This window comes from Atractosteus spatula, chromosome 13 (genome assembly GCF_055471065.1).
Source record: "Atractosteus spatula isolate fAtrSpa1 chromosome 13, fAtrSpa1.hap1, whole genome shotgun sequence".
Taxonomy (NCBI): Eukaryota; Metazoa; Chordata; class Actinopteri; order Semionotiformes; family Lepisosteidae; genus Atractosteus; species Atractosteus spatula.
In genome coordinates this window covers 28,500,736-28,514,164 of record NC_142718.1, presented here as the reverse complement: position 1 = coordinate 28,514,164, position 13,429 = coordinate 28,500,736, and the positions used below count along the sequence as shown (strand labels likewise).

General features: G+C 34.5%; 1 protein-coding gene across 2 annotated transcripts in view; it reads right to left on the bottom strand.

Moving 5' to 3' along the window:
• The window catches only part of cobll1b (cordon-bleu WH2 repeat protein like 1b), a 56,379-nt gene extending 45,046 nt beyond the window's left edge, over nt 1-11,333 (bottom strand). For both annotated transcript variants that reach the window (XM_088931456.1, XM_088931457.1), the window contains exons 1-2: nt 11,261-11,333; nt 10,545-10,624 (exon numbers count right to left, since the gene is read on the bottom strand). In XM_088931456.1, the coding sequence (XP_088787582.1) occupies nt 10,545-10,594 (50 nt within the window). In that variant the 5' untranslated portion in view covers nt 10,595-10,624; nt 11,261-11,333. The remainder of the gene's footprint in view (nt 1-10,544; nt 10,625-11,260) is intronic.
• Nucleotides 11,334-13,429: the final 2,096 nt, after the last annotated feature.

Genomic DNA, 13,429 nt, shown 5'->3' with positions numbered 1-13,429 from the left:
CAGGTGCTCCTTTCATGGGCAGACTGGTCCTTAAGTACTGCTAATACTAGGAAGGAAGGCTTCTGTAATTTAGAGGACAGGTGGTGTTTGGGTTTAACTCAGCAGGAGTATTGGCCTGTCTCTTAAAAGACAAGTGGTTCTCAGGATCCTGTTACAAATTCATTTTGGGTTCTTGCACTGTATAGTACTGTGTGTCACCTGGTACATACCTAATCCAGGCAGCTTTCCATAACCAAATCAGAATTCAGGTAAAACAAATGACAAGGCCGAAAAAGCCTTTTGTCAGAGCAGATAGTATAGAGTATATCTTTATACAAACAGCATAATGCATTCCCCACAGCTGTTTTAACAAATACTGTTTGTAAGCACGTAGAAACACAGAAGAATTTTAAAGAAAGTATAATAAATAGCTTTAATGCAAGTATCAATACTAATTACTTCAAATAAAGCTGAAAAAAGTATCATATTATAAAACTAAATTCTTGATATTCCATCCAGTATCCTTATACACTGTCAACCAAATAGTATTTTATTTTTTAGAAGAACAAGCTTTCTTTAAACCATGATAAATATATCTTCCTATAAAGTGGGCATCAAAACTTTTTTTAAAATTAAGTTTTAATTTAAAAAGTAATCAACATAATTTGCCTGACAACAATATCACACACTTGGCTTCATGACTGTTACAAAGACTTCTGAAACCCTCTTTTCAACACAATAGTGAATTCTAATGTATTTATTAAATTAACAATATGCAGAGTAATCTTTCTTATTTTAACTTACATTAAAATACTGAAACATTGAAGCCAAAACTGTTACTTTTGCTTTATATTCAAGCAATGTGTAATTGTCACCATGAGATAAATATGAACAATACAAAAAATAATAGTTAATAGTTTGTAGTTACCAAAATGCATTTTACTTTCAAGTAATTCCATGCATACATTTGATTATACTAAAACATAAACATACTTTGTGTTCAATTTAGTGATTTCAAGTGATCACACAATGACTAATTTTCAAAGTATTTAGTTGCATAACCCTGTGAATTAATAGTTGCATGATGTCTGTGACCCAGTGAGCTCACCAAACTCTTTGTGTGATCATTTGAGATTCTTTGACAAGCCTTTTCTCAAGTCACTTCAACTTATCACCTATTCTCGGGATGTTTTTTTCTTGAGCATGTGAAACGTATGCTTAATTGGGTTGAAATTTGTCTACTCCCTGGTTGAATGCCCACATGTTTTGGGACATTATCATGATCCATGTTGGGGTACCATTTTATAAGTATGAAAGCATTTTCTTCTACAAAAGCAGACAAAATCATTCTGTAAACTGCAAAACCCATTCTTCAGACTCAACTCATACTACAATCAGTAGGAGCATATAGTTATATTATCAATACAAAAGTGCAAAGGGCATGAAATGACCTCCATTCTGCTTCATATATAAGGTGGTGCTCTTTAGAGAATATGCAGTGCTGATGAAAGGTTTACAACTTGCAATTTGTTTCATTACCAAGATGGCAAAAACTGAATTTCCATTATTAAAAATAAAATACTTAGGAGACGTCATGGTGTGTCAAGAAAAGTGACTATTATCATCATTATGAACAGTTCATTGTGAAAATCTCAGTTTAGACTAAAGGAAAATGTCTGGTGGACCAACATGCAGAATTTCAGAGCAGCACAGTAAGAAAATTCTACACGTTCAACACACGGAAAAGAATAGGAGAACTCCAGAAGCCTCTGAGCAGAAATTCACTATAGAGACTAGGACAGAAATGACAATCATTTCTCCAAGGACACTCCCAAATATGTTTATTGTTTTTTACCCACTGTCCATTGTAATGTTTAGAAGATTAACATGGAGCAGGCAATACCTGTAACACCAGTTTTGAAATGATACCGTATGTCTACATACAGTACATACCTAAATACAGGACAGGTTCTGGGTGTACACTAAATAATGACAATATCAATGCTTGTAATGGGGGCACTCTTAGTTCAGGTCCAATTCTATATTGTAGATAACAATACTGTATGTCTCACTAGTTTGCAAGTCTCTCCTAAGAAGTTTAATAATATTCAAAAACCAACTTTCATCACATTAATCTATTCCCTGGAAAAACTGAAGACATTTGAATCCTTGGTTAGTTTTGTATCCTACACTGAGGAGACAATTTCCCAAGCAGTTCAAATGCGTTTTTATTATGTACAGTATAGAATCACTTCTAAGTTCAAAAAGCATTAATATGAAACACATTATGTTTTACAAGCAGTGTTAACAATGACACACAGAACGATGAAGTAAATAATCTGGTCAGCGCATTTCACTAATCTGGATCTATCTTTTAAAACTGTCAAAATCACTTACTATAACACTCAGAAATATGAAATAATTGTACAAAATGTTTGACCTTTTTGTCAAGTAAATGTGCCAAAAGAATAACTTACAAAACTGCTCCTAGAAAATAAAACTGTTGAAGGAATTGTCCTGCTTTTTTAGATCTGCCTACCAAATTGTACTAGGCGTGTTTGTTTCTAAGGTTGGAACTACTGCAGTAATTAGCATCTTCTGGCATTTAAGGTCATTGTACTGTGTTTTACATCATAACAAAGACGAACCATTATTCAGATTTTTCTGGAGGATGTCCACAACGTCTGTTTTTCCCTTCTGGGACATAAAGCATATTTTCCACAAAACATAAAAGGCCTAGTATTCCCTAGACAAGACAGCTTTACAAACATAAATACATACTGCATTTGAAAGATATTTTTGTTCTAATGACCCGGTTTTGTTCTCGACCTCATTTATTAATCTTCCTTTACAAGCTTTGACACTTTAGATCATTTACAGAACGCAACTCAATAGAGATCAGTTGAAACCTTGTACTACATATGTCAAAACAGTAAAATGTAACATGGGGAGAAAACAAAATGTGAATGACATTTTGAGAACAGAAGAATCTCTTACACAGTGCATCAAATTGTAGTTCATTCCAGCACCTTTTAAGTTTGTCTTATATTATATTAAAGTAATATGTTCTGCCTAAATGACAACACTGTAAAGTTTGGATTCACTTCCTTAAAGTGGGACATAGAAAATATTTACTTTCTATATTAGAAGATATCTTGTACCACAGAAAAACAAAGAAAATGAAATGTGCTTAAGATGTGTATTGAGATTTAAACATTATATCTCTATGCATAATTAATGTACACATTGTGCCACAATGTTGTTTGAAGATTTACACATCGGTGTGTTCATGGAAAATAATGTGGCTATTGCACGTCCACAGTAACCTCAAGGCAAAAAAAATAATTTTCCAAACAGGTTAACAAAAGCAGACCTTGTGAACAAAAACATCCTATAAATAGCCATTTCAATTAGCTATGCTGGTACAGTACATCAAACCTAAAAACGGTCTGTATGCGGACCAGGAATGGAAATTGATAAGGCTTTTTTCTGAAGTTTTAATTAACTGTTGTTCAAGATTTTGTTTTTGTAAATTAAAACACAGATCTCAAAATATTTCTTATTTTCTTTATCTTGAAGTAATCAGTATGGTTGACTTATAGCAGTGTAAGGCCGAGATCAATAAAGTATTTTCATTATGTTCTTTTAGTGTTAGTGATCTGTACACATAGCCAGTGCACCAACAGAAATGAATCCACATAATAAAAATTTAAACAGTATGGGACAGAGGGACACAGACCACAGGTGCTGGCGATGCTGTTACAGTGGCCTCTGCTGGGAGGGACTGGAGATACTGTACATCTATGCTATCCAAGAGGAGAAGAGCACTTGAGCATACTGTAGGCAGTCAGCTTCAGAGCTGGGCCCAGTGCTGTGTTATTGCAGGTTTTAGAGGAGCCTTTCAATTAGCACCTGATTTAACGTCTTATCCACTTAATTAGATTAATTAACTTAATTAATTTCACTAGTAGAATGAAAACCAGAAACAAATGCCGTCTTGGGGACTGGAGTTGCCTCTGCACTAAAAGGTATCGTTAGAAGAGGGTTCTTCCAGTACCGGGACTGCAGTATGAAGCCTACAACTGCTCCTAGGTCGCTAGAAAACTCACTATAACTCACTGAAACTATACATTGACCTAAAATCCAGATTTTGTTACAAAGCATTCTGTCATACTCATCTTCCTGCCTTCTGACACTGTAGGTCTTTCTGTAGTAACGCATGTTCTGTAGTAATGTGAAATTAATGTTAAAATATAATAACATTTTTTTTTATTCATCCATTATATATTATGTAAAAATGATTAAAGAGAAAGTGATACTGTTTGAAAAAGTTCTTAAAAGGCTTTAAAAACAGCCAGCCCACACAGCTGAAAATTTCTCTCTCCCTCTAACCTGTGAAAGAGCTACAAATATATCATTTCCCCAGTGACACCACTGAATAAAACAGCTATTTAAATGCACGATTCCAGGTTATTTAGCCCACCTCTGGCTTAAATCATTTTTTTCTCTCAAAGAACAGAGTGCCTCTTTTACTTTTAGAATTATTAGATCCAGCTAAATGAACATAGGCACACTAGTTTTCTGTTACCTATGAGAGAATCTTACTTCACTATACTCAATGGGTATAAGACTGGAACTTCCCTTTAACATTTTTTGTAAAACCATACTAAAATTCCCATTCAAAGTACTACAGGATTTCCAACATTTTGTCACGTACAGTATATTTTTGGTTCATACACTTTATTATTTTTGTTTCTTCACAGTCTTACAGTAATAAAGGTAAACTAAGGACTTTTTCAGTGAGCTGTTATTTTGGGATTCCATGCCTGCCTATGCACAGAAGCAGAACACAGTATCATTATCTGAATTCTACCTCATTACCCTAGGTGGACCTGCTGCTTAACAAAAAGATGAGTCATATACTGTAATCAACTGGGCGGTGGTTAAAGCTTTCACACACATCTCTCTCTAGTCTGTCATGGAATTGTCATTAAAGCCTGAATGGGATTGGTTTACCTTGCTTACCTCATCAAGTAAAGCCTCCTGTAGAGCAGCAAAACATGACAAATAAAGCTGTTTAACATTCATTCATTTAACAGCACAGAGTTACACAAGAATAAGCATGGAATGCTATTTAGAAGGAGACAAGATGAAGTTTTTCTACAGGACAGCAGTAGGGTAAATTTCTAAAAAACAACTTCACAATGAAAAAAGAAGGCCAAGTCTTGTTGAATTAGCTCTAATTTTACAACTGCACTTGTTGTTTTATGTCCTTCAGAGCTGTTGCATTCTTAAGGGTGTTTCTTTTGACATTTTCTTTAACTGCTCTGGGTTTTGTTTTGCTTTCAGAAGAACTACTATACACAGTCTGGCTACACTTTATGCACAATTGGCAAAAATGTAACACTATTACTTCTTGATTTTTTTATTCTTAAAATGTGAAATTATTTTTATTCAATCTTGATTTACATTAACAACAAAAGAGCATAATAAAGCATAAAACTGAGAGGCCACTTGGCCTTTCTAGCTCATTTGGTTGCTAGTAGCTAATTGATCCAAGGATCTCATCCAGCTGTTTAGACTGTTACAAGTATGAATCACTGAGTGGGCACAATTTAATTACAGTATTTGAGGGTGATCAATTAAATTAATTAGTCTTGTCTGCAATTAGAAAAGGAGCACAGAACAATGAATCTCCTAGTATCATATCACTCAGGGACGAGGCAGCTTTTCAGTCTTCACATCCCCCACTCCCCTTTAGAGTCTCAGACACTTCTACTAATGAGAAACTCTTGTCTTGTGCCTTCACTATACTGTAATACAACAATCCATGGAGGTAATTTATTTTTAAAATGTTGCCGTTAAACCACAAAGGGATTTGGTTGTGTGATGCACTGTAAATCATGCAATGGGTGATTGATTCCACTTCTGCATAGCAGAATTTCCTTTCTTCACATGAGGCTGAATATTGCTTTTATTTCCATGCAAAAAGATATAACTTAATGCAGTAAACAACACAATGCAATTGAACAGCAAACAGTTTAATGCCAGCTTTTAGTATCCTGCACATAATTGGACCACATGTCATGAGGAATAGCAAACAGGCATACTGTACATACTGGAACAAGTAAAAGCTTATTCCATCCTGAAAAGAGAAAAAAAGAAACAACGTTTCAGCTGTGAGGCCTTCTTCAGGTGTGTGACCCAAAAGAAGGCTGTACATACAGTAAATTTAATGAAGATAACACATTGACAGGACTGTCCTTGAACATCAAACAGTTGTAACAGTTAAATAATGATCACTTCTTGGAATTCTCCACCTCTTTTCTAATTAATTTCACAATAAGGTATGAAGTGCTAGATGAGAAGGCATCCCCAGCTCAAAAATTTCATATCAACAGGGGAATGCTATTCTATAACCTAGGAGCAAAAACCTGGGACCTCACAAATCATGGGAACTCAAATATGAGTTTGCAACAACATGGAGACTTAGAGTATTTTTACAAAGTTCCCGATTTTGTATTTAATGTGTAAATTGTAAAAATGCTCTTTAACGTTAATTAATTTGCCATGTTACTGAGATTTAATAACTGGTCTGAGAAATTGGGACTGCAGTTCTCATTTAATCTGTCACCACAACACATGGACAGGATGATACAACACAGGGTGTAGAAGATTACTTCAATTTTCTTGGCAATGGGAAACCTCTCCTTGGTAAAGGCCGTCTGTACAGATGTCACAGATTACACATTAGTGAGATGGGCACTTACAGTATAGTCTTGGTACAAGAATTAACAAATAAATCCAGGAACTAGAAAGGAAGGAAGGAGGATCCCAAGAAAATCTAAAAGGAGATTCGATGGGGAACAAAGACCAAGGGAAAAAACCAAAACAAATGATGAGGTAACTAAATGTTTATACCTAAATGTTAGGAGTATTAGAAATAAATTAAATTAGATAGAACTATACTACATTAACCAGCAATTAAGATGTTATCGCTATCACAAAATCGTGGCTAACTGAAAATACTGGAGATGTGTGTCATATTAGTGGATATATACTATTAATTTCTGACAGGAAAGACAGAAGATAGTGACGTGTAGCACTCTATACCAGAAAATATATTTAATAAAGCTAGAGTAATCAAGAGCCTCTGAATCTGTATGAGTCAGTCAGAATAAAACATTTCAGAGCTATATTGTTAGGAGTATGCTACAGACCACTAAAGGCAGATGTTGATGATAAAACAACAATGTATAATTAAATTGAGAATTACTGTGCAAAATAAGAAGCAGTTTTTACAGGAGACTTCAACTTTCCCCATATACAGTAGATTGGAAAAGACCTCTAAAAAGTCAGCAGCAGACACTGAAATGGTAGTCATGATTAATGACTGCTTTGTTACCTAGTTTGTCAGAACACCTGGAGAATACATGCTTGTACTGTACAGATCTTGTCTTCTCAATCAATACACAGTGAGACAAACATACTGTAGGTGAGAAAACCATTAGGGAACTCTGTTCATAATATGGTATGCTTTGAAGTATATTTTGAAACTGTATGGGTTGAGTTCAAAGCAAACATTTACAACTTCCAAGAAAGGAAAGCAGATTTTAAGGAATGTCTAAGAGAAGTAAATGGTTGATTTACTAAAAGAAAGATTATTTCACTCAGGTATTCACTAAGAAGAAGTCAACAACAAGCTTCTGGGACAGGAAAGACAAAAGTTTGTATAAATAGTGTATAAATATCAGCATAAAAGAGGGAGACAAGTTTGGGGCTGCAGAATGACTCAAGATTAATACAACCTGATTAGGGTTTGATCGAATTGTTCCAGCTGTACTCAAGAAAAAAGAAATGTTATTCAGAAAGTACAGTACATGTACTGTAGTACCCAGGAACTGCAGAATTACTAATGTAGTCTCCATCTGAAAGACTGGAAAAAAGAAATCAAGTAATTACTCCATGGACCAATACATTAAGTATGACTTCCACTACAGTTAAGGTAACAGAAAAAATAACTAAACCAGAGGATAATCTACATGGAAATACAGGTCCAAGGATATAGTCAAATGAATTTTTAAAAAGGTAGGTCTTGCCTAACCGACTTGTTAGAGTTGCAACAATGATAATAGATACACACAGAGCTTTTGATACAGAGTATTTAGATTTTCAGAAGGCTTTTGATAAAGCTCCTCATAAAAGATTAAATAGAAAATTGCAAGCAGTGTGCATTCAGTGAAATGCTGAATGATTTATGATGAGAATTGCTTAATCACAGAGTACTGATAAGGAGAGTAGATTCAAACTGGAGTGATGTAATTAGTGAAGTATCAGGGGGATCTGTCCTAGGACACAGCTCTTGTTAATTTAAATCAATAATGTAGATTCTGGTGTAGTTCGTAAACTAGTCAAGTTTGCAGATGATACAAAAGAAGGACTAGTAAAAACTGCAACAAATGTAAATGATTTAGAAAAATTCAAGACTTGCAGGTAAATACACTACTCTAAATTCTATATAACTATAAATATAAAATCAAAAGTGGAAATGCTGAGATTGAAAAGAATGTATTTATGTAAAAGACTTGGGTGTTAACATTGACACATTAAAAGGCTTAACAATGTCAGGAAATACTATACAATTAAAAGCGTACAATTTAAATCAGGCAATATTTAAGATTATACAATGCACTAGTAAGGCATCATTTAGAATTTTGTGTACAATTTAGGTCACCACATTATAGAAAAGATATTTATATTTTGGAATCGGTCCAAAGAAGAGCAACTAGATACAGTACATTCCTGGCCTTAAGAGACTGCCCTACAATGACAAGCTGAAGGAATTGAAACTTTTAGTCTTGAACAGTGAACACAATGAGAGGACCTGATACAAGTATTCAAAATCCTCAAAGGCACTGACAATGTAAACCAAGCAGACATCTTCAGAATGAACAGTGAAACACAAACCAGACGACAGAACTGGAAACTACATGGAAGTGCAACTGAAATCAAGAACAGAAGGCAATTCTTCACCCAAAGGACTATGGGAGCATGGAACAAGCTACTGTACCAAGCTATGGTGTTGAAGCCAATACCTTGGTTTCTTTCAAGAGATGGATAGGTCCTTGGATCAGTTACCCTTACTTACAAGACAAATAAATTGGTCATATTGATTGAATACTTACTCTAGTTTAAGGGTTCAAGCGGATACATTATCTTGTCAGATTAAAATTTGAAATATGAACTTTTTATGAGACACATGATGATAATTTAACAAAACCGGTAAATGCAAGTATACTGTAGTTAAGATTTACTTTAGTAGATTTGCTGAGATTGACGGTGCTAAACAGTAAAGCAATGAAGTCTTAAAAAATCAATACAATTTAAACATAAATAGGATGTACTTATATATCGTAATATACAGTATACAGTATGAACATATCTTCAGCTAAATTTACAGTACTGTACATATTTTACTCTGAAACACATTTTGTCTTTTATGCATTAACTAAACAACGGCACCTTAACATTGAATAATTTAATACATTTAAATACAGTATCCTGTTGCTGTGAATTCTTCTCAATCAGTTACACCCTTTTTTGTAGACCAGAGGTTATGTCATCACATTGTTATTTCCTTACAACAGATGTGAAGTCTTAAAATTTCTAGAAGAAAGTTCGAAAACATAGACACCAAAACACACTTTTTGGGCAAAAAAAACAAAATGTGATCAAAGTCACAATGCAGGATGCAGCCAGTTGTCAAAATTTTCAAATCCTGTTAAGCATAATTTTTTTTTGTTCCTAAAAGCATCATTAAAACTATTTATAGTTCAATATTTTGTATTAATACCACATTTGTATGTATCTGCCCATACTTCTTCAAACATATTTTTGTGTTTTAGCTCATAGTGAATGAAGTCAGCCAATATTTTACCATACTAATCCTCTTCTGAAACTTCATTCCCCTCTGGATTTTCTAGTTGGATTTTTGGGTTTACCTCTTGATTTGAACATAGAAGAAAAAATCTCTATTTCAAAATTCTGACAGTAGTTTTTCAATAATTGTCACCTGGCCACAGCAATCACTGCTATCACCACATATCTGAACAAGACCTGTTCCATCCATACTGCATACAGTGCTGTGCCATTTTAGGTGTCTTAAAAATTAAACATGTGTCATAATACTGTACAAATCATCAGTGACACTCTTCTGTACTGTTAATATGACAGTTGATACAAATCTATTTATCAAGAAAGATCAACACGATGCATCCACAACATAGCAACTGCAACCTTATGACTTCAGTACAAGTGTTTAAGCTGAGAACGGCTACAGGTTCCATGTACACTATTTTACAATGTACTGACTTTCAATGTGAAAACTGACATTGAAATAAAAAGGCTGTATTAAAGTAAATTTAACAAAGCTGTTTTTTACATCATCGCAGTACGGTACAGTATTGTTCGTGGTAAAAAGTAATTGGATTAAGTTAGTCTGTGATTGTTCAGTTGAGAAATGTATCATTGTGCTTGTGTGAAAAGTTCAAAAACTGACAGCCTACCTGACAGGAGGTAGAAAAAATGGGTTGTCCTGAGATGGCAGTTTATCCATTCTTGTAACTAATTCTATTATTTTTTCAAGCTAGGAACAGAGAAGCAAACAATAACAAAATTACACATAAAATGTCGAAACAGGTACCCGTCTCTACACGATCTAGTCTTCAGAGTTTGTCCGTGAGCGCTTTGTACTGTAGCCATTGAAGAATAATGAATCTGTGTTTTATTACATTCATACAGTACACTCTGAATTAGATTTTAAAGTCCATAAGCAAACTGACATTGAAACAACATTTTCTTCAGCAACTAAGAGGTCCTTTGGTACAACAATGGTGGTATTCATATAACTGATCACTGCTTGAGTCTAGTCTCGAAAAATACAAAATTAGGAAAAAGTAAAGGTTTATTTTATGCTGAAAAGAAAAGAGACACAACGTTTCGGCTGTGGAACCTTCCTTAGGTGTGGTATAATACATTACTTAACTCGGACCTCTGTAATTACTGTCAAACAAAATCCTGGATGACCGCTTTTCTATAAAACGTATATTATGAAAATGAAAGTGTGTTTTCTGTGCACAGAACCCAAGTTTACGTAGCGAAAAATGTAAGCCTTAATGAACTGACTTACAGTACGTGGCAAATTTGCTTTCTTGACAGTTCGAGATCTTAAATCTGTCTCCAACTTCCGTGCCAACTATTACAATACAATGAAAAATCCCACCTTTCTTGACGACGCTTTGCTTCCAGTCGCTTCCTTGTTTCAAGCCGCCACCAGTCTAACTCGGTCTGTTTTCACTAAACCAGCAGAGCCTACTACATTTTCAAGTCATGACATGATGATGCGTGGCAAAGCCAAAAAGCTTTTTCCATTTCACAGCAAGCAGTTAATTTTCCAACGCATTCTGGGTTCAGCACTGGCACAACAAGTCAGGCATTTCAAGCACTTTGGCACACAGTGCGAACTACCTAATTAAATTCACAACCCCCTTACGCCTTACGCGAAGACAGCATAAGCAGCGTAAGCTGTAGAGTTATACAGAACTTTGAACAAGTAAAATCTGACTTTGTCCTTTTAAAGTTTCACGAGACGCCTTTTCTTTCTCACCACTAGGGACGCAATAGCTTACACGTCTATCAAAAACGCCTTTCAAGACAGGTAAGGATATTTAAAAGGAGTTGCTCGTTCCACAGTAACAAAATATTCTCAGTAGTAGATGTAAGCATTAAAATAAACTAAGCACACGGGGGTTACAGAAAAGGTTACTAAATGAAAATGCTAAAATTTACTTACATAATATAATTCACTACTAAAATGTAATTTCCTTTTTTTCAGCAACGCAGCAATATCTACGAGTGAAATTTCTTTCCAGTGATGGTCTAATTGTACAGTATAAAGCCTTAAATCGAGTGAGAAAAGAAAACAGTGGTATCTTGCAGTTATTAGTCATAAATACAGACCAAATAAGAGTGATTTGCAGTCGTACTTTGGCTTTGATCTTTACACGCCCTCATGTGGCAGAGATATGTAAAAGGGTCTTTTAATGTGGAGAAAATTTACTGCAGCGCCTCTTTTGACACTAGTTTCAAATCTTTTAAATAGCTCACTATTCTTAAACTGTTTTATATTAAGATTTGAATTATATAATACTCATGACACCCCTGAAATCCTGTTTTTATCTTTATTCACAGTGAGAATCAGTCAGTGATCTGTATGCACAAACTATTTGAAGCCTTTGTCCTTACATCTTTAAAAAACAAATCTTCTATTACAGTGAACCAAAGTAACACCATCTTCAATAGCATGATGGCTTCTCAAAATGCTTGTCTGCAGTGCTAAGTCTTCTTCAGATGGCCCTCTTTGTGTTTAATACTTTCTTTATCTGTATCTGATAATCTTCAAGTCATTTCAGTCAATGTCCACACTACTGTACAAAGAGAGGAAGATATTCACCATGAGAAAATGTATTCTATTACATTAGTCATGACAAAAAAAGGAAATATACAGTAGCAGCTCTAGGCAAAGGTGCAAGGCTATTAATAACATCCTGGCACACGCAATATCACAATAAAATGGCAGAATAAACAAGATCAGACTAATTCATTATGAACAGCAAATCCTTAAAATGTTTGCATTGACTTATTGTAAACCCATGCAGTAGTAAAGAATGGTTATTGGATGCCCATAGCGATTACCGAACACAAAATCAACAAATGCAGATTAAATTTGAAATTAAAAACACACCAATAAGTCGGATAAAAATGTAAAATGCAAAAACAAAAGAAAAAATCTAGGGGCATATGAGGTCTCAAAGTTATCCAAGGCTATAATATACTGTATTGTGCACTAATGAGGTGGGACTTAAGCTTAATTTAAAGGGCTAAGGCTAAGATGAAAATAACTTCTGCATACAGTTCCCATCTTATTATGTTTACACGTAACATAAAAGGCCTCCCAAAAATAGTGATTGTGTTCCATTTAGTGCATGACTTTAGTCTTTTATTTCCTCTGTGTAATTGTTTGAATGTGTGACCAATTTTGATTCTGATGACAATTCTAAGCATATTTCCAAAGAAATTAATGTTTATGTATGTAAACTGCAGAAACTTAAAAAGCTTTTTCTTGTGAAATAAAATGATGAATGAGGTAAGCTTAACCACACTGGTATATGCCAGTAATAGGGTGTGTCAGGGATGTGGTATACTGTAACATGCAGTACAAAAATGGCATCTTTCAAAAAAAAGGTTAGGAAAGACTGTGTTGTACAAGTTTTCCAAAATGCAGGCATCATGATTCTATTAACAGAATGATGTGAAGACATTTTAATGATATAAACTGGAAATTTATTTTAGTCTAAAATAAAACAAAGTCTGATACTTTTTTTGCCACGTT